This window comes from Prosopis cineraria, unplaced genomic scaffold (genome assembly GCF_029017545.1).
Source record: "Prosopis cineraria cultivar Desert tree isolate PC_DT_omini unplaced genomic scaffold, ASM2901754v1 PC8, whole genome shotgun sequence".
NCBI lineage: Eukaryota > Viridiplantae > Streptophyta > Magnoliopsida > Fabales > Fabaceae > Prosopis > Prosopis cineraria.
In genome coordinates this window covers 14,429,743-14,457,163 of record NW_026555339.1, presented here as the reverse complement: position 1 = coordinate 14,457,163, position 27,421 = coordinate 14,429,743, and the positions used below count along the sequence as shown (strand labels likewise).

The 27,421-nt window shown below is 32.9% G+C and overlaps 1 protein-coding gene and 1 pseudogene across 2 annotated transcripts; both read left to right on the top strand.

Annotated features, from left to right (window-relative positions):
• Positions 1–27,118, top strand: LOC129317355 (uncharacterized; annotated as a pseudogene).
• Positions 9,891–16,300, top strand: LOC129319078 (receptor-like protein EIX1). 2 transcript variants are annotated; one of them, XM_054964120.1, is made up of 2 exons: positions 9,891–10,229; positions 16,147–16,300. In XM_054964120.1, the coding sequence occupies exons 1-2, from the start codon at positions 9,911–9,913 to the stop codon at positions 16,149–16,151; spliced, it is 324 nt and encodes a 107-aa protein (XP_054820095.1). In that variant the 5' UTR covers positions 9,891–9,910; the 3' UTR covers positions 16,152–16,300. The 2 variants fall into 2 exon arrangements, with proteins under 2 accessions (XP_054820095.1, XP_054820094.1); XM_054964119.1 differs by lacking the exon at positions 16,147–16,300 and adding an exon at positions 13,043–13,239.
• Positions 27,119–27,421: the final 303 nt, after the last annotated feature.

Below are 27,421 nucleotides of genomic sequence, written 5' to 3'. Positions count from 1 at the left end.
CAAGAAAATGAACAAGGATAAAATCTTCAAGCTAGCAAAGGGCTTCCGTGGAAGGGCCAAGAATTGCATAAGGATAGCTAGGGAAAGGGTAGAGAAGGCCTTGCAATATTCCTACAGAGATCGCCGTAACAAAAAGAGGACATGCGCTCCCTTTGGATCCAACGGATTAATGCTGGCACCCGCATTCATGGTGTATGTATCACTCCCTCCTTTCCCACTTACTAATTATTAGTTTGCAGAGGATTAGGCCTCCTAGTTATTACTCATATTAGAGATTAGTCTCTGCCCTATATGCACGCACCAGATCTCTATAATATTTTATCCAAATGGGTTGTTATTATGAAAATATGAAGCTTTCTGTAAGTCCTCAATCTAGTTGTCTTCTTTATTCATTTTATTTTCATATCTTATGACTTGCAAAAGTGTGTATACAGATATCGAATAATCTCATGAATCTATGTTTAGGATTGATATTTTAAGTATCATAATTGCCTTTTGGACTTCCCTCTGTTATTGTATCACATGGTACTTGACTAATGTCTTATTTTAAATGCACAGCTCCTTTAAATAGGCTGCATGGGTACCTTAAGGTCATATAGGAGTGCTAATTTAATTGATTTTTCCAGCTTTCTTATCTTGTTATTTTAAGACATTTTCCCCTTTCTTTGTTCCCCCCTTTTGGGTTTCACACCATTTTTTTTTTCATATTACTGGACTGACCTCCCTTTTCTTTTATTTATGCCAATTTTCTCCTTTTCACATCTTAGATCATTGTCCACAGACTACTCTAGTCATCAAATTTTCTTTGGATTTTCGTGATAGGAAATGCCCTTGCTTTCGCAAGTTCCAACCATTTCAAAATATCATTTACTTTTAAGTGATCTCTATTTTTCCTTGCTTCATCAGGAACCTTAGTGTCTTCGGAAAATGTATTTACCAGCATTAGTTGTTGGTGAATTAGAAAAGGATTCTCTACTCTGTAATATAGAGCAGATCCCCTGCGGTATTTGCAGGGTCCAGTCATCACATATTAGCCACTAGATTTACCCCAATGATTTATATCAAGACTTGTAGCTGCTAAGTTTCTGTTTTCAACTTGTTTTGTAAAATCAATGCATTCCACCTTGTTTGTTGCATTCCTCTCTTTAGTCAGTTTTTTTTTTAAATCATTTTATTTCAAATTTAAGCCAAAAGTGCTCCTTTGATCCTCTAACTTTATACTAGGTTTCCAATTGATCCTATAGTTTTATAAATCGTCTTTTTAGTCCCCTAAACTTATCATCGTTAATCTAATTAGCAGAAAATGCTGACATGACAATTTTGACTGCTAACAAAGTATTCTCGATTGTTGATTTTTTAATCAAATCATTTGAAGTTTCTAAATTAAAATAAGCCACAAAAGACACTTCGTAGTTTTTAAAATCGATGTCAGTATTTCTGACTGACTTTCAACAACATTTTTTGTTAAGTAGATTAACGTGTTAGGCTTAGGGGATTAAAAAAGGGACTTTATAAAATTAAAAGGTTAAATTGAAACCTTTTGTGAAGTTAGAGGAAAAAAAGTGCACTTTTGCCTAATTTTAATTTTTTACTGGTGTGTGTCAAGCTTCTAACCATTAGGTAGACATGTGATACATGCACCTCTATCAAAAATATGATTTCAGGGGGATCTTCTTCATCTGTAGTATGCTATTTATTATCAATAATACGATCATCTATTGGTTAAGAATAAAGAATTTTCTTTTTAGAGGATTTTTCCTTTAGTAGATTTAAAAATGTCAAGGATGTGAAGAGGAGGATATGACAGAACAAGGAGGTCCAAGCAAAAATGAATTTGTGGATCTTGGAACTAATATGGTTGGCTCAGAAGGAATTTGAATTGTTCGTGGCTTTTAGTAGTTGAAATGGTCTGGCTTGCGTGCAGTCAGTGCGTGAATCGAACATTGTTCTGAATTGTTTGATTTTATTGATATCTTCCTTTTGGCATCCATTTTTTCTTTTCTTCATTAACTGGAGAGGTGTGTGGGGTAAAGCTATCAAAGTACTACTTGATTGAGAATCTTGAACTTTTTTTTCTCTTTTCTATTTCTTCTAGAGCCTCTTTTAATTGAATATCTGTGTTCATGTGTGGTCCTATCTTGGTGTCACTATGTATGTTCTTGTCAGTCATAAAATTATGGAAAACTGTATTGACTGAAGATATTTGTCTTGTCTATTTTTACTATCATTGTTTCTATTTCACAATTTGTTGCTATCTATTTTTTAGTGAAAGCCTACCCTGTCCTCCTTTATCTAATTTCCATAACACTAACATTAAATTAAAGAATTTAATTAAAATAAGAATGTTGCGTTCCTATATAAACAATTTTGATATCACGATATCATTTGAGTTCCATATTTGAAGTCAGATGAGTTCTGGTATTGTATAGAGATTTTGCATTTCTATAGATCTCGAATCTGAGGAAAATGTCATGCATAATGTTTTTAGTGACTTATCATGTAAAACATTTTTTGAGATGCCCATGAAGCAATTGTAAAAGGCATTGAACTGAAACTCTGCAAAATAACCCCTCGTTTGATTATATTGGTTTCCCTTGCACGAAGTAATCCTAATAAATCTCAAATCTGATTACAAACTTCGGTTTGTCCATTGGCTGGTATACTTAATTTTATTCATGTGCGGAGCCAGCCAATTTAAACAACTCACCTGCAAAATAAGTTGATTTTTTTCTCTTGCTAAAACTATTGATTTTGGGTTACCATATAGTCGTACCTCCTCGTTAACAAACAGGGCAGCCACTTCTGTGCCTGTAAATGGTAGTGCCATATATCTACTGGACTTGGACAAACCAGTATGAAATCTGTACTGCATGAGTAGGAGTTGGGAAGTCCAGTTAGGCTCATGGTTTGGTACTTTTTTCCTTCACTAGTTGCACGTTGAACATAGACTTGTTCTTATCTCATGGCTTGGTTTATAAATCATGATGACATGGTTTTGCATTGATAAGGACGAATTTTGACTTCTTTATTTAAAATTTCATTCAATTTTAAAGTAGGACTAGATATATCTACAAATGTTTAGTAACCATCTAGAGTGGTCAATCAATGTTCTGACCCTTGGTCACTTATCTCCTTGGTTTTACTGAATAGGTTAACTATGGGAACTTCATGCACGGGCTGATGAAGGAGAATATCAGCTTAACAGGAAGGTTTTGTCAGAGATTTCCATGCATGAGCCTTATAGCTTCAAGGCTTTAGTAGACATTTCTCGAACTGCTTTTCCTGCACTACTACAAAAAAGCATTTCTACTCCTCTAATTTATGTCCCATTTTAAAAGTTAGACTTAAAAAGAACACAATCCACGTCACCAAGTAAAAAGAGGATGTAGATTGAAAAAAAATTATTTTAACAAAACAATTTTAATAAGCCACGTCTCCTTAATTCTTGAGGGGACGTGGCTTTATAAGGGTACTTCATAATCCACGTCCCTCCTTTAGGATAGAGACGTGGCTTGTGAAGAAGCCACGTCCCCCTTAAAGAGGGGGACGTGGCTTCTAACAGAGCCAGCTGGTTGCTGTAGAAGCCACGTCCCCTTCTCCAGGGGACGTGGCTTGTGAAGAAGCCACGTCCCAAGGGGGACGTGGATTCTAACAGAGCCAGCTGGCTGCTGCAGAAGCCATGTCCCCTTCTCTAGGGGATGTGGCTTGTGAAGAAGCCACATCCCCCTTAAAGAAGGGGGCGTGGATTCTAACAGAGCCAGCTGGCTGCTGCAGAAGCCACGTCCCCTTCTCCAGGGGGACGTGGCTTGTGAAGAAGGGGAGGTGGCTTCTGCAGAAGCCACCTCCCCTTCTCCAGGGGAAGTAGTTTCTGCAGAAGCCACGTCCTCCTTGAAAGGGGGACGTAGCTTCATGTAGAAGCCACGTCCCTCTCCTCTCTGGGGGACGTGTATTCTCCTTCCCACTCAATTTTTGAGCCCCACGCCAGTTAAGTTTTTCAAAAGAACACTCAAAATCTGCTGTGCCTGCCCTCATCTCCAATCAGAGTATCATCTTTCTGCTTCTCGGTCTCAGCCAAGCTTCTTCATTTGGTCTTTCTACTACTCAGCCAAGCTTCTCGGTCTCATTTTTTTGCTGGCTCTGTGATCATCTCTCTCAGCTTCTCATTTGCTCTCGGTCTCATCTTACTGATCGCCTCTCGATGCTTCTTAGCTTCTCGGCTAGCAAGAATAGTTGCTCTGCTTCTCGGTGCTTCTCATTTCTCACCAAAATTTTGGTTAGTGCTTCTCATGAATTTTCCAGCTAACCTATCATTCTGTCTTGTTAAAAAAGGAAGTCTGTAGGACAATCAGATTTTTTAGATTTCCTTTGTTTGCTTTTAAATCATGAGTATCAATAGAATTTCATCCCTGTACAGATATTATTATTCAAGCTTAACTTGGACATCTTTATGCCTGCATTCATGTGTGTGTGTGTGTATTCTGGTTTCATTTTCTACCATAAGCTAGAAAATGGTCTCCCTTCGTTGTTGGGGTTTGTCTACAAGTGAAACCAAATATATGCATGATTGTGTGCTTTAATGGTTTACTTTAATAGACCTGTCACATGTTTGAATATCAAATTAACTTCAGATTGTCTTAACATAAAAAACAAAAACATGGAAAGATTAGGAAATGCTTTTAATGATTGTGTGCTTTCTAGTTACATTTTCACTAGCCAAATTCATGAGTCTGTTCAATTTGCTAGCTTTTTTTCTGCTCTACTCAAATTCACAGTCATTTCTTATGGAGTTATAGAATGAATTCAACTCCCAAGGTTTATATTTCTCAAGCATGGCTGAAACAATATTGGTCTAGACTTGAGATCCTGCTAAACTGAATATGGAAATAGAAAATGCTATCATATGCTAGCAAAAAAAGAAAAAGGGAGTATAAAAGAATGAATGATATTTTTGCTCATTATATATAAAACGTTATAATATATATATATATATATATAAGATAGTATTATATATAATATTTGTATATAATTTATATATTTATAATATTTTTTGTAAAATATTTTACTAGATTTTTTATTATTTAGGAAGGGAAACTTTTAATTTTCTTGTATTTCCTTGCTACCTTTATTAAATGTTGGTATATAAAAAACAAACCACGTCACATTATTAAAAGGAGGGACGTAGCCTAGATGTGTGCTCAGAACAAACCACTTTCTCCTCATGAATGAGGGACGTGGTTTCTCCAATAAACCACGTCCCTCTTACTTGGGGGGGGACGTGGTTTCTCTGACAACATGAGTAGCACATCCCCCTTATTTGGGGGGACGTGGTTTATATGGAAATCACGTCCCTTTCTAGTAAAATAGGGATGTGAATTATATAGAAACGACCTCTCTTTTAATATTAAAAGGGACGTGGTTTATTCTTTTCCATGTCTCCATTGTTTGTGACGTGGAAGAGCCATTATTTTAAGTCTCCCAGTATGATGTCCCCTACAGTTGTGACGTGAAAAGGCCTAAAAATGCGACGTGAAAAGTCTATTTTGTAGTAGTGCTAGAAACAAAAATGTGGTCATTCCTCCCAGAAAGGTGGCCTTCTAAAGCATTAGCCATTTAAGCAGAAGATTAATTAGTTTGTAACGATAGAATGGTTGAGTATCTTCATGGATTTTCCCCCTTGTACTTAATTAATTAATTACTATCTGTGATCTCCTCGTTTTGTTGGGTGCTGCCTCTATGTTGATATAATTTGGCCTTGCTGGGATTTTTACTTTTCTCATAAGCATACAAGTTGTTGCCATCTAATGTGAAACCAACTAATGGACCTACATTGATGACCACCAGGTTGACCAGTGAACCAGTCATTTGGCTGATCTGGTTGATTGATCAAACCGGTCACTTTGTGACTTGATTTTAGCTTAGTCAACCTGGCTTCAACCTGAGAAACCTAGTTAACTTAGTAGGTTTAATGGGTTGACTTGGATTAGATTAGATTTATTTTATTTTTCTTTTTATTCCTTTTCTCTTTTGAATGTTGAACCCTGATTCAAAATTGAATCCTTGAATTGATATTTTTTATATTCATTTACTTGAGACTTGAAGACTTTTTTATTTAAATTTTACTATTTTTTATAGTCAAATATGAATATTTAATCTATTTGAATTATATTATATTATTATGACTGATTTAGTTCAAGGTTAACGTTTTGTTTGATCTCTAATTTTTAAACTATTGTTTTGATCGGTGCAATGACCGGTTCAATTTTCAGTACTTTATTGATGAGTGTCACATGCTTGTCTTTGATTATCTTAGAAATTAGAATGAAAATAATAAGTTTCTAAGATTTAATTTACGTAAACTATATATATATATATATATAAAAGGAAAATGATGATGGGCTGTGAAACATGGGCAGAAGTGAATTACTGTACTTTTCTTGGCCTTGTTTTGAGAGACGTGACTTTGACGATGAAGTTTACAGGCGAAAAACATAACTGAAGTATACAGTCATGTTTTTATGTTTTTTTCCATTACAAGATAATTTGATTAAATCATAAAATAATATAAACAATTTAAATGTTAACCAATTTATGATAATAATTTGATTCCGCGAGAAATTTATCATAAGTTTAGTTGAAATAGTTTTACATATATTTAAAATTTTATTATAGAATAATTATACTATAGTGATATTAAAATTGTAAGAAACTATTAACAAGGGTTGGGTTTAACCAAAATGCGTTAGTTTCTTCCAACGTAATGAATTAAAGTTTAAATTCTTATTGATCCATACTTAGTGCCTGAACTTATCTTGAATAGAATTACATCTAATAAAAAAATTCTTGTATGCAATAAAATTATTTTATATTGTTATGTAAAAAAAAAAGATAAAGACACATTAAATTTATTGCATCTTTCTCTCTTGGATATTTGATTTCTCTCTATTGTTCTCTTCTAGGAGAGGAAATTGAAATGAATTGCACACATAATGTAATAACAAAAAATATTACATGACAAAACTTGGGTTACTTGATTTAGTGACACAATACTCTGGTAAGATTTTTGTCAAACTTGTTTAATCAGAATTAAACGTAGGCAAATATATATAGCAAGTTTATTGATATATCATAAGAAATAATAATTTTCTCAACAAGCAGCCTGTAACTATGCGATTTTAAATTGGAGAAACGAATTCTCACTTTGGAACAAAAAAATTACACATTTTAGAATACGCAGTTCATTTCAGTGGTATAAAAATAACATATACTCTAAGCAATAATTGATTATTCATGTAGAGACTTGAATTGAACAAAGTATGCCCGAAAATTGCTAGGAACCATGCTATGTTGCTGTCAATTCTTTGCCATTTTTCCAACTACTTTTAGAAAGTAGAATCAAAAGTAAAAAATGATAGTGCTTGGGGCCACAATGATAGTGCTTTACCATTTTTCTACCTGCATTTTTAGATGCCAGAATGAAAAAGAGAAAATTATACTTAGGTCTCACAAAAGAGATTTAATTATCAAGAGATCTTATGAAATGTATAGAATACTTCAAGTGCTAAATCCTATGCATTTAAAACATGGCAAATTACATTTACAACTAGACAGCGGGTATTGATAACTTAAAATAATAAGTTATAAATGCCTATTGTTCAATTTAAATGTCCTTTATCAAGTTGTAAATGTGCATGATTTGAAATTTGAGAGTATTTTATAGATTTTATAAAATCTCTTGATAATTAAATCTTTTCTTTACATCATAGGTGTAATTTTTTCAATAAAAAATGATAATTGGCCGGTTGGGGTAAAGGTAACAGACACTGGTGCCTTGTTTTGAGGGACAGGACTTTGACTCTAATACTTAAAAATACCAAAGCCTTATTTGGTAGTAGTAGGCCTTTCCCTCTTTTTTCCTCTCTCTGATCTCTCTCTCTCTCTCTCTCCTTATACCCTTCTTGTTTCATATCAATATGTTTTCGAGTGATAATGACTTTTGAAATGCAATTACGAGGCTAAGAAAATCTCGTGTCCCCTGGATATAGAGTATAAAAAAAATACATGCTTTCTATAATAACTACATATTGTAACAACTTAAGCATGGAAGAAAAAATAATTTACTTTTATCATAGGAGGTTTCTAAGTCATTATCACTCTTATTGTAGATTAAAAAAAGGCTTTTAACAACTTATAAGAGTATAAATTTGCTCTGAAGTCATTAATTGATAACTAAGTTTATCAACGGGTTGAAAGAATTAGTGTAATTTTTGGGAAGAATTGAAAAATTGCAAATGGAAAAGAATTTGTCAAAAGAAAGATCAATCTTTGATCTTTCATATTGGCAAAGTCTTGATATAAGGCACGACCATAATGTACGTGATGCATGTAAAGAAATATGTTTATGATAGTCTTGTTAGTACTCTTATGCACATAAATTGGAAGATAGCAAGATGAAATCAATGCTAGACTAGACTTTACTAAAATGAGAATAAGAGAATACTTATTTGCATGACATGAAGAGGGAACGAGGACTTATTTACCTTTAGCTGTACACACATTATCTGAAAAGTAGAAAACATTAAGCTTACGTGGTTGTTTATATGATATTAAGGTGCTACAAGGATATTCTTCTAATATGAAAATGTTGGTTCCAATGAAAGATTTGAACGTATCAATTTTGAAGTCTCATGATTGTCATGCAATCATGTATTGACGCAATAACTATATATTACCATTGGCTAATGCCTATTCAAGGCATGAGACTCATTGTTATAAGGCTATGTATTTTTCTTAATGTTATTGGCAACAAAATCATTGAACAAACTATGCGAAGCTAAATTGAAGAAACTAATTCGAAATAAAAAATTGCGCATTTTAGAAAATGTAGTTCATTTAGATTGTATAGAAATAACATAAACTCTAAGCAATATATAATTGATTATTCATATAGAGAGTTGAATAAAGCATGCCCACCAAAAATTGCCAGGAATCAAGCTGTGTTGCTGTCAATTCTTTGCCATTTTTCCAACTGCTTTTAGAAAGTAGAATCAAAAGTAAAAAATGATAGTGCTTTTCCATTTTTCTAACTGCTTTTTTAGACAACAGAATAAAAAATGATAATTATATTGGCCGTGAAGGTTGGGATAAAGGTGATACAAAATGGTGCCTTGTTTTGAGGGGGGACAACGTGGACTTTGACTAATATAATTTCCTAATAGAACAAGCATAAAACGTATGCTTACATATACTGTCATATTTTTAGGTTTATAATTTTATAATATAATTTGATAAAATCATAAAATATTATAAATTAAGTGCAAGATAGTTTTTCAAAGGTTATCCAATTTGAGATAGTCATTTAATGGCAATCATCATAATATTTGGACTAGACATACTAGCTAGTAAAGGAAAGCATTATATCAATCATAATTCAAAATAATATGCAAATCACCGAATATTCATTTGATTACAACTGGTTGTTACTTTGGAAAATCTTACTGCTAATAATAATTTTTTTTTGTGATATAACATGCATTGTCTGCTAAGCGAAGGAAAAATGATCCCAACTTTTAAAATAACATATTTTAATCTCTATAAATAAATTTACTACAAGTCCCTATACTTGTATCACCAATTAATAGATTCACTTGCCAAGAGAAAAGAACTACATGGGGATGTTCATTGGTTCATCGATTATCAAATATTTGCGTCAATATTTCATAGGCATTCGCAACTTGTTTGATGTGAAGTTTATTTGAGTAGGACAGCTTTGACGTATAAGAAAAAAAGGGATTCTTTTATTTAATTGTTTAAAAATAAGATACTCTAAGCGATAATCCCTATAAATAGATTCACAAGTAATTCCTTACTTGCATCACCGATTGATAGATTTACTTGCCAAAAGAAAAGAACAATGAGGATATTCATTGGTTTTCTCAAATTCACACTGTTAGCTATACTAGTGCTTGAGTATGGGGTCCTTGCTCCTCATTCATGGAGAGCTACAAGCACAGTGGTTCAATGCATAGAGAGGGAGAGGCAAGCCTTGCTTCAGTTTAAGGATGGCCTTGGGGCAAATAACTTAAGCATTTACGCATGGTCTTCATGGGGTAGTCAAAAGCACAAGAGAGATTGCTGTCAATGGGAAGGAGTTCACTGTAACAACCAAACAGGCCATGTCTTGATGCTCCACCTTGCTAGTGATGATGATTCAAACCAACTGTTTTTGAAAGGTAACATTAGTGCATCATTGATGGAGTTGCAATACTTGATGTATTTCAACCTTAGTTTCAATTCTTTCAATAATAGTTATATCCCTAGGTTCTTTGGCTCTTTGAGCAACCTAAGGTACCTTGATCTCCGTAATTGTGATTTAAGCAGTGGAAATATCCCGAGTGAACTCGAAAATCTCTCACAATTACAGTATCTTGACCTCTCGGGAAATTATCTTAGAGGAGAATTACCTTATCAACTGGGGAATCTCTCACAATTGCAACATCTTGATCTCTCATCCAACGAACTTAAAGGAGTAGTGCCTTATCAACTGGGGAATCTCTCAAAATTACAACATCTTGATCTCTCATTCAATGAACTTAGAGGAGTAATACCTTTTCAACTTGGGAACCTTTCAAACTTGCAAAAGCTTTTCCTCGGATCAAATGATGGTGCTCTCAAAATTAAGCAAAAGAATGGGGGTGGAGGTGAGTGGCTCTCTAGTCTCACAAGTTTGACCCATCTTATGTTAAGGAACATAACCAATCTCAAATATTCTTACAAGTGGCTGCAAATGATTGGACAGATACCGAGGTTGAAAGAATTGATGCTACCAAACAATGACCTTTCAGATCAGTATATCCCTTCGTTACCCTCTTTAAAATTCAATTCCTCTTCTCTTCATACGATTGATCTTTCTCACAATAAATTCATGTCATCCTTAATATTCCATTGGATCTCAAATCTTAGCTCCAATCTTGTTAATTTGGACCTTAATTTTAATCACCTCAAGGGTGGGCTTAAATCCTTAAGGAATATATGTACCTTACGTTCATTATCCTTAGGCTGTAACCATTTGAGTGAAGACCTTCTGACAATCCTTCAATCTCTTTCTGGATGTGCAAAATATTCTTTGCAAGAGTTGAACTTATATACCAATCATATCAGTGGCACCCTGGTTAACATTTCCACATTCACATCTTTAAAGACATTTGACATTTCAAGAAATTTGCTAAGTGGGTCAATACCTAAAGATTTCAATTTCCCTCTTCATTAGAGACTTTAGATATCATGTTCAACTCTTTGAAAGGTGCTTTCACTGAATTCCATTTTGCTAATACACCTAGCTTAAAAAATTTGGTCTTATCTCACAACACATTGGATTTGAACTTTAACCATAACTGGGTTCCATCATTTCAATTGCAAGCCATACATGTGGGATCTTGTAATTTAGGTCCTGGTTTTCCCAAATGGTTAAGAACTCAAAATAATTTCACTGAACTCGATATTTCCAATGCTAGAATTTTAGCTCCTATTCCAGAGTGGTTTTGAGCATTGTTGACACCAAAGCTACTTCACTTGAATATTTCATGCAATAATTTTATTGGTACAATACCAAATATTCCCCTAGAATTGATTGAATATCCTGTTATATCTCTGGCCTCCAACCATTTTGAAGGTGAAATTCCCCAATTTGTTCGTAAAGCATTTGCCCTTTTTGCATCAGATAATAATTTCTCAGATGTTCACCATTTTTTATGTGCAAATCGAGTAACTTCACACATGTCCATATTAGATATTTCCAACAATCAACTATTTGGACAACTTCCTAATTGTTGGAGTAATTTCAAATCATTAGAGCATTTGTACTTAAATAATAACAATTTTTTTGGAGAATTTCCTACTTCCATTGGGTCCTTAATAAACCTTGAACAGTTGATATTGAGAAACAATAACTTCAGTGGGGAGTTACCAATTACCTTGAGGAGGTGCTCAAATTTAAGATTGTTAGATGCTGGGGAAAACAAGTTCTCTGGAGATATACCTTCATGGATTGGGATTGGATTGCAAGAGTTAGAAATTTTAATATTACGAAGTAATAAATTTTCTAAAAGCCTGCCAATTCATCTTTGTCATTTGACAAGAATTCATTTCATGGATCTCTCATTAAACAATCTATCAGGACAAATACCTAGATGCTTCAAAAGCTTTACACTAATGGCTATTAGCAGTTCTTCATATCTTCAAGATTATTACTTTATATTGACATTATATGCAGAAGTGCCAACTGAGATAAGTGCATTGCTGATGTGGAAAGGTATGGAACGAACCTTTATGAAAAATATACTTTTAATAGGCATTGATCTTTCAAGCAATCAATTATCTGGAGGAATTCCTGCTGAATTAGGAATTTTAGTTCAAATGGTATCATTAAACTTATCAAGAAATTAATTCTATGGAGAAATTCCTTCAGAGATTGGACGATTAACATCACTAGACTTTCTTGATTTATCAAGAAATTATTTCTCTGGTCCAATTCCTTCAAGCCTTGCTCAGATTGATCGTCTCTCAGTGTTGGATTTGTCATATAACAACCTTTCTGGAAAAATTCCAATTGGCACACAATTGCAAAGTTTTAGTAGCTCAAGTTATGAAGGAAATCTTGACCTTTGTGGAAAACCACTTGAAAAAATATGTCCTGAGGAGGAGAAGCATCAAGAGCCAACTACGTTCAAAGAAGATGAGCATGAATCAATTCTCTCCAAGGAGTTCTATTGGAGCATGTCATTGGGATTCATCATAGGATTTTGGGGAATTTTCGGCTCAATTCTTTTTAGTCGCTCGTGGAGACATGCCTACTTTAGATTTCTAAACAATTTGATGGACACTGTGGTTGTTCTAACTATAGTAAAGATGACTAAATGCAATCAGTGGCTCAAAGGTTACTTGGTAATCAATCATATATGCATCTTTTCTCTTATTTTTCTATTTAAAGTTTATCCATATTTTTTTAAAAAAATACAACTATTATTTTCCCCCTTTCATTTTGCAGGAGAGACTAGGGTGAAAACCTCCAAGTTTAAGATGGGATAGGATGCATGCTATGCTGGATATATGACATTAATGGAATATTAAAGCATACATGTTGCTGAGCTTTTAAATACTATATGTTCTTTTTTGTGCTATTTGTTGTGTTATGTAATATTACAACCATTGTTTGTGTTTTGTTTTGCCATTTTGAGTATGTTCTTTGGAAGCAATTTTTTTCCTTCTTAAAAACGTTGCATTAGAATAAATACCAAGTACTTTGAAGTCCATTAGGTGCTCTCTCTCTCTCTCTATATATATATATGAATGGCACTTACTTTCCTTTAAAAGAAAGACAAACCTATGGAACATTCCCAGTATAAAGTAGATTCATTCAAGATATTGCATAACACTAAAAAAATTGGAAATTACATAATGAGGGGTAAATGTGCATCTTGATGAATGATTTGATTCCTCTTCATCATAATGTATTTGATAGAACGATGATGGATTTGCTTATCAATATTAATGTATCATTTATTTTTTCTAAATGGATGAAAATATCCAATAACCATCCTTTATTGCCTTGCTCTGAAAAATGTGTCATATAACATGAACAGGGTTATAAACATTTCATTTCTCACTTTTTGTATGAAGATTCACTTGGTTCAATTCATTCTGAGAGTGATAATTAAGAAACAGAGACTTCATCCTCTATTTTTTTGGGCCAAAAATACTTTCATCCTTTGTTATTGATGAGCCTAGTTACACAATTTAAATCATCTCCCCACAAACATGATTTTTATGACAATGATTAAAGTTTAAAGTGAATCCTAAAGTCCCGTTTGGTTACTAGAAAAGAATAGAATGGAATATATTGAAAAAATCAACACAAAAATGAACTAAATCACCTTTCTTCCTCATAGTAAGTATAATAAAACTCAATAATATATATTACAAATGTGAGAATCATCACAGCCTCCAAAAATTTCATAAATCATGATTCTCAACCCCATGAATTAAATTACCCCATTCCTTTATAAATGTGGTTCACTATTCCTTTTGATCACATCACATTTTACCTTTATTTTTTCAATCTATTCCATTCCATTTCTATCTAGTAACCAAATGTGACCTAAATTTCTCAACTAGAATCTAAAACCTAGTGTGAATGTAGCATCCGGGAAAATTAGGCATGATTAATTAACCTAATGAGTGTGATTATTGAATTAATGAGGTGTGTGACCAAAGGAGCCTAATTGGTGTAATTGATTGTGATTTTTGCTTTAGAAGTGGGTTCGGATCAATGGCAGGCCATCCAGGTAAAGAAAGAGAAAAAAAAGTAAGGAGAAGCCTTTTGTGCCATATGCCGTGGCGTGTGGTCAATCCGTCGTAGCGCATAGAGGCAGATTTAAATGCAATAGGCCTTTTTGTGCCATGCGCCATGGTAGAGGGCTGCATCTGCCACAGTGCATAGTTAAAAATTTGATTTAATCATTTCATTTCTGTGTGTAAAATCAAAAGAGGAGGAAAAGTAAAAACGAAAGGCATGTATGAGGCTCTACTAAGGCACATTGTTAGATCACATTGGTGATAGTTTAAAGCTCTCAAACATTCAAGGTAAGTAATTTGTGCTCTCATCTTCCCTTCTCTACTACATTTATAAAGATTTAAGTTAGGCTTTGAGTTAGGAGGTTGATTTTCGATCCATAGGAGTAGTGGGTTCGATTTCATTGGTTAAAGTAGATATAATGGGAGTTGTTTAGAGTATGTAAATCCTACATTTATGATTTTATCAAGAGTTTATTAGGGTGAGTTATTTTTATGTGAAAATTGCCATTAATATAGTTGTTGGGAGAGTTGAGGCTCATTAATGGTTATTTAGTTATTCAATAGTGATAATGTGGGTTAATAGAACTTAGTGAACACATTAAGTATGAATGGGTAGCGAATCATGGGATCGATAGAATAGAGAATGTGGAGATTACTCACAAAAATGGGATAATGAATGATATCCTTGTGTTATGATTGTAGTGTGAATCATTGTGTCACCATTCAAGCGTGTGAGAAGCTTTGAAAGTCAGTATTTAGAGGGGTAAATCTTTAACCTCTAAAAGGTTTGAGGTAACCGAGAGAAACTTAATTTTATATAGTTGAATATTAATTTGTTATTGGTTGAAAATGGGTTGATTTGAATCATGATTTATACTTTGAACTATAGATGTAAGTTTGGAAAATGATGAACTTGTGAAGGGTTTGATAAATGAAAACCTCTTATGTGCCATCTAATTGTGATTTATGAATTTATCTTGGCATATTATTGTGAGTGAAAATTTTTATTTGTAATGTGGAGTATTTGGAGTAATTGAGTAGGAGTATGTAGTTTATATGACATGATATGTTTAATTTGAATGCATAATTATATGAGTGTGCATAGCATGATTATTGGCAGGAGTTCGCCTAGAGAGAGGAATAGTTGGTTAAATCCACGTGGTATTGGTAGTGACAGTTAGAATCGAGAACTTGCCTTGGCACCGACCGTTAGAATTAGGAGGTAGCCCTTGTCCTATGGTTGATTTGGGATTGTCCTACTTGTTCTATGAGGGACTTGAACCTTACTAGACTCCACCAGTTCATGAGGAGGCTATACTAGGGGTACAACACCCCATGATTGTTAATATTGGGGGAAACTGGATTACATAAGTGAGTAAGTTAACCCTAGCCCAGTAGCTCCTCACAAGTGAAAGGCTAGGTTAATTTGTGAAGGATGTAACCATGTGATAGTCATCAGTTTTATGTCGGAGGTAACAAGAAGGTATAAGGTTGGCATATGATCATGCATCCAGCTATATGGTTGTTAGTATTGTGGTTTGGCATGTGTTAGGGGTGCATGGTTAGTATTATTGTGACCTCATGTTGTGCATTATAAATTAATATGGTTATGTGTGTTTTTGGTCTTGGTCATATGGTTGTTAGTATTGTAAATCATGGCCAAGTTCATTGTATGTGTTGTGATGGTGTGTTTTTGCCTATTTGCATTTGTTTACAATTAATATATAACTGTATAGATTAGGTGAAATTTGATTATTGAGTGATTGTACTCACCCCTAAATTCTCAATATTTTTCAGGCTAGCTCATCGAATCTGAGTTGGGGAAAACACGTAGAGGCATAGGATTTGTAGTGTAATCCTTTTGTATGCATCTCTTTGTCGTTTTATGTGTATAAATGTTGACTCAAATACCAACTAGATTTCATATGATATTTTGCACTACTTGCATTATTATAGCACACAACTTGCGTATTTTGGGCCTTGGGTTAGTGAGTTATAGTTGTAAACCCGTAGATAGGTCTAAAATACTTGTGCAAATAGGAGCATGTGTATTTTGAATGATTTGAAATGATAAAGATGGATTTGTGCATGAATTTCCTCTCCCTTGTGTTTTATAAAATTAGGAGTTGAGTGATGATTTTGAGATTTATGAGTTTTTTGTTGTGTATAGTGTGTTACACGGATCCACTAGAGTCCATTGAGTATGGTCGGAGGCTTAATGTAGGTTTTTGGCACATGTGGTTGAGTTGGAACACCAAAGTTGTGTGTTTGATGTGAAAAGTGGTAAAAATGGTAATTGACTATTTAGATATACTCTAGATAGTCTATATTTAATATTATAATTTTTTATAATTTTTATTTTGATAAATATAATATAAAAATATTTAAAATGTTCAGATTGCTCATTGGGTGATGAGCACGATGGTTCGAACTCTATAAAAGTAAACTAGGATGCATGGGAGTATTGCAGGAGGATTCTTGCAATCTAGTGATATGAAATCATCAGTTTCGTATGATTTTATTCTACAAAAATTAGGGATGGAATTCTGTTTTAAATCTATGTGTTAGATGTGATATTATTAATTTTTTGATTAAAGTGCATTTTTATCAATGTTCAGATAATTAGATTGGCCATTAAACTAATCCAAACACTAGTTTACAATTCAATAGGGCCGGACTGTGATCTAAACTCTAATCCAACTGGTCATGAATAATTATATTTTAAATAATATATGTTCAATATAAAAATAAATAAATTTGTACAATAATAAAAATGAATTTTAAATTTTTAAACCAAACAATATATAATAAAAAAGTAATATCCACAAATATGACATCATTTTCTATATACTTGCTTTATTTATTAAATTATTGAAGAGAGTTTGATTACAAAGCAATTTGATAAAAGAACTATTCAAAATTCACAAGAAAACTAGAGAGTACGTAGTTGCAAGAGACAACTAAAAGACATTATATGCACGGCACAACTTACACCATTATAATCAATTTTTTGGTCTCACCTTTGGATAGAGAAGCATTTCTTTTTTTCTTTTTTTAACGCACATTTTTTCCCCAAATAACAAGGCACAATCAGCTCATTAAAAAAACACTGTTAATGAGGTCTCATGGCGGCCAGGCCACTTTACAGTAAGCACCATCAAATCACGAGACATCTCATATCTCCTATGGAGCTATGGTGTTCATTTAATCTCAATGTATAGTTGTTTTCATAATAATTGATTCATTTAACAAATTGATGACAAAAAACTTGAAGGCAGATCCTTTTCAGTTAAGAATCTATGAATATTTAAAGTCTTTTTATATGGTTTATCTAATTAAGTCAAATTTGAGTATTGTTGTGCTCAATTGAAGGTAGCTCTTTCAAAGACCTTTTTTGCTTATGCAAGAACTCGGAATCAAGACCTTGTGTTTATACAGTCATAGCTCATTTTATTAGAATCAACAACTATTGGTATTATATGAAGCTGAAGTTGTATATAAAGAATTGACACTATCTATTTTATACTGGAAATTCATATTTAGATTGAAAATGATTGTCGGCCGTGCAGTTTGGGCCATTAAAGCATGCCCAGAAATTGCTACGAAATATGCAGACTTGTTACCAATCCTTTTTCTTGAAAAAAAATAAAAATAAAGATACGTTTCTCCTTTTTGGATGACTTTTCTTCTTCGCCATTTTTCCCAATGCTTTTAGAAATAAGAGCAAAAATTGAAAACAATATCCAAATTCAGTAAATAACCCAAATCCCCTCACTCACTAAATATCACACATGATATTATAAAGATCTTCGACTCAATCCGATGGTTATTGGAGACGTTGGCACAAGATACAAAGAACACTAAATCATAGCTCTACTTATTGTTATACCTTATGCTTTATTCTAATGATTCATATGACCATACAAAGAAATGGTTGAAATGTATCATCGTAAAACTCTTTTTTAACTCATTGTTTCTTTTATTCAGTCAAGTATAATTTTTCAAGTGTTGATAAAATCATATGGCTGCAAATCTGCAATGTAGACACTCACTAGGTGAGGTGTCCTTACCACAAGGCTTGAGGCAACTTTGATAGGCAATACTGTTTTCATGGCAATGTTTTAATAAACATGACTTTGAAAAATAATTTTGAAACATAAGAAGCATAAAACAAATAGGGTTAATGAGCATCATGTACTCTAAACTATTACTTAAATGGCATCCTAGATCTTGAACTCTTGAAATGAGTAAAAACTCTTCTCAACTTGTAAATTATGAGCAAATTACCCCACCGTTTATCCATACAATGTTGACCGTTATGTAGCCCAACTGGCATGCCTTTGATTGAGCTTTACAAAGTAAAAAGTAACAGCAATTATATGTAAATTAATGGCGGCAAGTAATTTGCTATTCAAGTAATAGTTTAAATCTATAATGTTCATTTTAAGATTTCAAGGTTTAGGCGATGCTATTCAAGTAATAATTTAGGGTTTAGGATGTTCATAAACCCAAACATATATGAAAAATTAGTCACAAAATCAGTTTAGGAAATAACAAGATCATTTGATAAAATAATGAAATAGTATAAATGAAATACATACTCAAATAAGAAAAATAAATTCTTAATGTAACAAATTTGTAGATATTAATTGAATTATATTTCAAATCTTGATGTAAAATAATTATTTTAGTGATAATAAAATCGTAAGTAAGTAATGTTAATTAAGAAAATTGTCAAGCCACTGTTGGATCGAAAGAAAATTAAGAAAGAAGATTAAAAGAAAAAAAATGGCTAAACCAGGCATTGGTGTAAACCAAACTACTAGAGTTATGAACACTTTTCGCAACTTGTATTAATTTGTCCACATACATGCGATTGAATTCATGTGCGCAGAGAGAATTGATTTATGTCTACCGATATGTTTTTGAAATATTCTATCAGAGTGATAATTAAGAAACCGAGATTTCGTCCTCCGTTTGTTATTGATGAGCCTAGAAACGCAACATTAAATCATCTCCCAATGAACATGGTTATTTGACAATGATCAGAGTTTAAAGTGAATCCTAAATTACTTAGCTAGAATCTAAAAACTAGTATGAGACTCCCAACAAATTAAAATCTAATGACATTGTACTGTCCAAAAATGCAACCTATGATGAAACCTCAATGAATGCAATTACTTATGTGACATGGACTCTTGATGACCTATTAGATATATCTTCGTGCATTATTAGCTCAGGAGAGTTCATTTTTCTGACTCTTGATCACTCTTTATGAATTCAAGACCTCAGTGGCATTTCCATTAGAATCAATGCTTGTTGATATAAGATTCTTACTTTTCTCATAACACAGATAAGTTGTTGCCATCTATAGTGAGAAGATCACCTAATGGACCTACATTGATGACCGATGGGCATGCTCATCCTTGATATTAAAAAAAATTCAGAATTTAAAACTTTACATTCAGAATGTCCAAATCAAATTTGGACAATATAAATCCCATCTCAAGGACCGAGTCTTGCTAACATTAAAATAAGCAAATTGAAATTAAGAAAAGTTTTTTTTTAAAGAAAAGCTCTACAATTATATTCAGCCCTTTGTGCCTTCCTTTATTTATCATGTTCTTTTCTTTAAGAGAGTTTGATTACAAAGCAATTCAAAGCAGATGATAACTCCATCTTCCAAGCAAATAAATACAATCAGTTAATTTTCACTCCATCCATCCACCACATGCAGTTAATTTTCTTTCAAGACAAAACATACACAGAATTACAAAAGTAAATCAATTAATCGTTTGATTTTAGTTCAAGTTATGTAAATTTAAAATGAAATCAGAAAATTTAAACACCAATAAATAAATAATTTGGCCCATGCATTGTATAAAGCTTCACTTAGTGTTCACATAATAATGTGATTCTAACACAATATCACACACACACACATGTATATTGATATATCAATATATCAACATTATTATATAAATATATCAAAGCTATAAATCAATATATATGGTTTGAACATGAGATTAATGGTTAAGTTAGCATAGCCTCTACCTAATTGAACCACGTGCTAGTTGTTCCTATAATGCATACATTAATTTGCCCATATACATGCAATAAGTCCACATGTGTAGAAGACTTGATAATTATGGTCAGTCCAGAAATTTCTAGGAAACAAGCAGAGTTGATATAAATTTATTCTTCTTTATTTTTTTTTTTTGAACTTTCTTTTGCAAAGTCGTCTTCAAAGTCTCCCCATGAAACCAATTACACAACCACCAATTTTTTCCTTTGACGAAGTTCTCTGTTTTTTTCTTTTTCCAACCCAATATTTTCTTTGCTTTAAAGTTTCATTTATAGAAAATTTTTGGTTCTTCATAAATATTTCCTTTAAACTCTTCGAATGGAGCTTTCATCACCAATAAATGAAATTAATTAACTTGAAATTAGAGTGAAAATGATGGTTAATCACAAAAGCTTGGGAGTTGGGACGTAATTGATAGATTATTTGTACAAACATGAAACATTTCTTTTCATTTCATGAATTTTTTATGAAGACTTCCATAAATTATATTTGCTGTTGAAATCCAGATTATATACTGATTAACAGAGAGCTTATAAACCTAGTTTATAACATGTTTCTTCTTGTTTGTTGCTACATATATATTTAATGTCAGTAAGTGTTATGTTGACAAAGTCTTGTGTTCACAAAGTGCTACCTAGCTACCCATTGATGTAACACATGATACACAATAATTCTTAATACATAATAACTCATAATAATCCATATACCTTTTTTGACATTTCTCTCGCTGCTTTTTGAAATAGATTAAAATGATAGCTCACCATGAATTTTGGGCCATTAAACCATGGCCAGAAATTGCTATGAATGTGTAGAGTTGCTATCATGAAGTTCTCAGTACTTGTCATTCTCCCTAAAGAAAAACCCCACAATTAAGCCCTTGTACCTTCCTTAGCTTATATTTATTATAAATTGTTTGGGCCTAAAGTCGAAGTGCCAGCCCAAAAGCAAGAAGGAGCAGCCAGACAAATGACACGACAAGCTCAAGATACATAGCTCGGTCTGCTTATAGGAGAAGGGTGTGCCACACACAAGCTCGATATAATCCTCAAGACTCGGGGTGACTAGATGTTAAGGACCATTGAGTTGATATGATATGATCATCTTATGTGCCACGAATCTTGGGGCCATACTAAGAGATTGTTGATATTTCACAAATGGGCTTAGGATCTCTTGGGAATAACAATGTCAAGAGAGTACTTATAAAAGGGCTAGAGAACCGCGAGAATGAATAGGGGAATCATCAACAATAGTCTATCAACATTTTCAAACAGAGGCATTTTACTTTCTAAATTTACCTTGTATTTCCAACTAGTTTTAAAATCACTTTCAATATCGAGTTGCAATTAACACAACTGTGTATTTTTTATTTTCACCATTAATTCAAAAACAGATTCTATTCTAATTTCTTTTATGTTTACATTTAGGTAAATTGTGATTAAGGGACCCTATTATTATCTTTGACACTCATTGTCTCTGGCATGCCTGGTATTTGATTGCTATCTTATCTTAGATGCAAAAATCCTTTAAATAGGCTTTATGATTTTTTCTATTCTCATCTTGTTCTTTTAAGACATTTTCCCCTTTCTTTATTTCTTCCCTTTTAGGTTTCTACACCATTTTTTTGGTATTATTAGACTGACTTCCCTTTTCTTTGATTTATGCCAGTTTTGTCCTTTTCACTACTTAGATTATTGTCCACAGACTATTCTAGTCATCCCTTCTCTCTCTATTTTTTTTTAAATAGGAAATGTCCTTGCTTTCCCAAGTTCCAACCATTTCAAAGTACAATTTGCTTTTAAGTTATCTCTATTTTTCTTCACTTCTTGATTACTTCATTTGGAACCTCAGTTTCTTCTGAGATTGTATGTACTAGCATTAGTTGTTGGTCAATCAAAAAGGATTCTCTACTCTGTAATATAAAGTAGATCCCCTGCAATCCTACAGTCTTTTTTTTTTAGATATGGCAAAACACTCAAAAGAGGGATGAATTGGGTGTTTAAGGAAATTTTGGTTCTTTGAAAATTTTTCAACAAAACTATGTTCAAAGGAATGTTTAGGCAAATTTGAGTTTTAAACTTTGTGTTTAAGAATGCCAAATTTTATTTTCAAGCTCAAGCAATTTCTAAGTGTAAGTTCGAGTAAGAGCATGTAAATAATCAAACTATATTTTGAGAATAAAACATAGCATAAGCTAAGGTTACTGAAAATATGTTAGAGATTGTCAATGAGTTCAGCTCCTCCTCTTGAGAGCAACTACTTGAGATTTCTTCACTATAACACAAGCTTGAGTAGGTGGTTGTCACCTCAGTATGTCTACAAGTTTAATTTAGGCACTTGTGAGCCTTTACAACAACTCACTTTGTTAGTGAGCTTCATTTTCTAAAAGAACAACATCTCTTGATTATAAGAGAAATCTCTCCCTCACCTTTACAAAGATTTTGAGTATATGTATCACTCAATTGAAACTCTCTCTAAGAGTAATGATAAGTATAATGAAGCTCTAATACTCAAATTATAAAGATATAAATGATCTTGGCTAAAGAGTAATGATTTTCGTATAACAAGAGTAATATGATCATGAATTTTATAATTTAATGGTTTTTAAGGTTAATCACTCATTCAGATCAATTTTAGAGTGTTAAATTTATAGCTCATAGAGTAAAATAAGTGTTAGAGACATCAAATGACCATTTAAAGACGTTACTTAGTGAATATAGCCGTTGGTGCATTTTCTAGTAAGTGACTAGAGCTAAATCTTGCAAGAAAATGCATGTTTGAATGTTTCTTATGTATAGCTGCAATATCTTGCGAGTGACCTACTAAGTCATGCAGAAAATACAAGTTGTAAAACCCAGAAGACAAATCATGGAAGGGAGCAAGGTGTCTTCACATGTGATTTGGACCATAGAAGTTTTAATATGAGAAACAAGGCTCTGGAAGTCATTTCTCGTGTGTGTACAGGTAGTTTCATACATGATTTAGCATTCAAAAGCTATTCAGTGTGAAAATAAGCTCATAGGTACATTTTCACGTGTCATCGAGAAGTTCTCTCATGAGAGTTTTTGCACTGGTGCTAAATCACGTGTGCATCTTAGTTGCTCTCACGCATGATTCTACAGTTTCATTGTGCAAAACTTCATAATGTTCTAACTCATTCAATACAACTCCAAATTTGACAAATTATATATCGTTGGAAATTTTTGAAGTCTAGTTTCAATCATACTCAAATCAATGTATATTTTGAGATATGATAAAAAAGTATACGAAGGTCAAAACTAAAAGCTGTGCAAAATTAATATCTCAATACTCAACTTCTAAAGTTTCTATCTTTCTCAATAGAACTTCATTTTGAATAAATAAATAATCATTGAAAAGATGTTGGAGTCTATTTTCAAATGAGATATGTTTTTACATTAAAATGATCTTTGTAGTGAGAGATATGATACAAAACATGACCAATGGTTAAAACAGATTTTTTACACAATTCACATTTCAAAGCTTAGATTTCAAGTGTTCATGACTTTTTCAACTTAACTCCATTTTGAGTAAATAGAACAACTTTAAAAATTTTATGGAGTTAGTTATCAAAACATTTAGAACCTTGTGAGACATATATGATCAAAGATGAAAACCATGATTATAGAAAACTATATCTCACTTTTTCTCTTCAGAACTAAAATACATGTTTTAATTTAAGATATCTTGAGCTAATACTTTATATCTAAATCAATGAGTTTAATATAAAAATTTCTATCCTAATGGGATTATACCTATCAAGTCCAAAACTTCCAAGTTAAGCTCTTCTTAGATCATCTTTCTTTTATCCTTATGTTCTTCAATTATGAGTGTAGCATGCAAATGATGACTTCAACTTTTTTCCTCTTCATGCTTACTCTCATTCACTTTGGACAACCTTAAATGATATATTATAAATAAAATGGTTAGTCCAAGTATATATCCAAGTTGTGAAAGATATTACTATAAATACTCTTGAATATAGAATCAATTTATGATAAAAAAAATATGATAGTATAAAAAACTTTGATGTACACAAATCAAATTTTTCAAATCTCATGAAATGTGAAATATCATAAGTAATAATACTTTACAGCATTTGTTCCATAGTCATAGTTAACTATTTTATATATAAAAACAATTAGGCTTAAGTATAACTTATCTATATTTGTCATCATCAAAACTTAAACTAAACATAATGTCATAAGTCATTATGTCCAACATTTTTTTATTGTAGGGTGCAGTCATCACATACCAGCCACTAGATTTATCAATGATTTATATAAAGGCTTGTGGCAGTTAAGTTTTTGTTTTCAACTTGTTATGTAAAATCAATGCATTCCACCTTGTGCGTCTCATTCTCCTCTTTATTCAGGGATTTTTTTAAATTATTTTATTTTAATTTTAAGACAAATAAAAAAAGTGTATTTCAACTATCTAACTTGATACAAGGTTTTAAATTGATCTCATACTTTTATAAAGTATCTTTCTAGTTCCCTAACCTTATCACCATTAATTTAATTAATAGAAAATCCTAAAATAACAATTTTAAACATTGACAAAGCATCCTTAAATGTTGAGTTTTTAATCAAATCATTTTAATTTTTTAAATTAAAATAATCCACAAAAGAACACTTTATAGTTAGATTAATGTGTTAAGATTAGGGTTTAAAAAGGATCACCTATAGGTTAAGAATAAAGAATTTTTTAACAGGATTTTTCCTTTAGTGGGTTGAAAATGTTAAGGATGTCAACAGGAGGATATAGCATAATAAGCAGGTCCAATCAAAAATGACTTTGTGGATCTTGGAACTAATATGGTTGGCTCAGAAGGAATTTGATTTGTTTGTCGCTTTTGTTAGTTGAAATGGTCTGGCTTGCATGCAGTCATTACTTATTATGCAAAACATCTTGTGATTGCAGCTTTTATCATGTGAGGAGAAATACAAACGTTATTGGCATTTGCATTATTTTAAGAAAAGGGGGTTGAATGTGATTGCAATAAAATATTTAATAAAACTTCTCAAGGCATACCTTCCTCACTTGCCAATGATAGTGAAGAAAGCACAGAATGAGAGGAAGAGAATTTGGGATACAAAGTTATAGCTTTCGAACCAGATATAATGTGGGGTTTAGGGAGAGTTCATGTTGCTCTTTAGCTAGGCGCTTTTACTTGAGGATGTGATTAAGACATTCAACTCTGGTGTTATTTAATGACAGAAACAGAACCTCCTTCCCTTACCTAGTGATAGAATGAAGACAACACATATTTTTTATTAAAAAAACTGAAAGAAACTTAGAAAACCAGAATTAACATATTAGGGTAATAAAACAGTCCTTTGATGATTCTATCTGCTTAATTCCTATGCCTAAAGGCCTATCAGAGAACAATCCATTAACCCTCTTCCTTACTCTCTCCTGGGTAACATGCATGAGTTGATTGTTCACTCTTTATGCACCTGCCACCTCACGGTCTGTTTTGGTCCCTCTTTCCTTTCTTGATTTCTTTCTAACATAGATCTTTCCATATGGCTTAGCATTATTGGTTCCATCATTTCCTAACCCAGGGAGCTGCACCTTTTCCCCAATGTGAAGCTGGGAAATTATTGGTTTATAATTTCGTAATCTTCACAGGTACTTAACTTTCAGCTGCTTGATGGTCTTCCCATTTAGTAAGCACTTGGCTTGGTCCACTTGTGAGCTTCCAAGTTTATACTTTATAGGAGCAATACTGGTTTCATCTGTAGCTCTAATTATTCCATAAGGCATGGATGTAGTGCACTGGAGTGTGAGGATACTTGTATCCTGAATTATATCTAACTGCGGTGTCAGCCAATTTTAAACAACACACCTGCAAAATTGGTTAATTTGTTCTCTGGCTGAAACTGTGAAAAGAGTGGAACATATAACTTTGAGTCCGATTAAGAGGGGTAGAGGAAGGCTTAAGAGAACACTCTTGGAAGTTGTTGAACATGATCTCTTAATTAATAATATTCCTAAAAGCTTGATATGTGAGCACATTGGCATCTTTGCAATCCATGTAGCCGACCCCACCTAGTGGGATAAAGGCTTGTTGTTGTTTGTTCTCTGGCTGAAACTATTGATTTTGGGTTACCATGTAGCCTTTGACAAACAGGGCAGCCACTTCTGTGCCTATAAATGGTATTTCTATATCTACTGGACGTGAGTTGGAGTTGGGAAGTCCAGTTATAGGCTCATATCCTTGTACTTTTCCTTGACTATAGCTGCAAATTGAACCACGTAGACTTAAGCTTGTCCTCTCACTGCTTGTTTGAATCATGATAACATGGTTTTGCATTGATAAGGAGGAATTTTGATTTCTTTATCTAAAATTTCCTTCAATTTTAAAGTAGGATTAGATATATCTGCAAAAGCTTATTAACCATCTGGAGTGGTCAATCAATGTTCTGACTCTTGGTCACTTGTTTTCTCCTTGGTTTTATATGAAACAGGTTAACTATGAGAACTTCATGCAGGGGCTAATGAAGGAGAATATCCAGCTTTAACAGGAAGGTTTTGCCAGAGATTTCCATGCATGAGCCTTATAGCTTTAAGACTTCGGTAGACATTTCTCGTACTGCTTTTCCTGGAAATAAAATTGTGGTCATTCCTCCGAGAAAGGTGGCCCTTAAAGCATTTGCTACTTAAGCAGCAGCTTAGTTAGTAACAGAATGGTTGAGCATCTTTATGGATTTTCCCCTTAATTAATTACTATCTGTGATATCGTTTTGTTGGGAGCTGCCCCAGTGTTGGTAAGATTTGGCCTTGATGGGATTCTTACTTTTCTCATAACACACACAAGTTGCCATCTAATGAGAAAACCACCCAAGGTTGTTAAAATACACGAGTTTAAGTAAACTCATGACAAAAATGTAAACTTGTATTGCAAATTCAAATCGTAAACTTGTAAGAATTTACCTCTATTAACAAATAACCATTAAAATATAACTG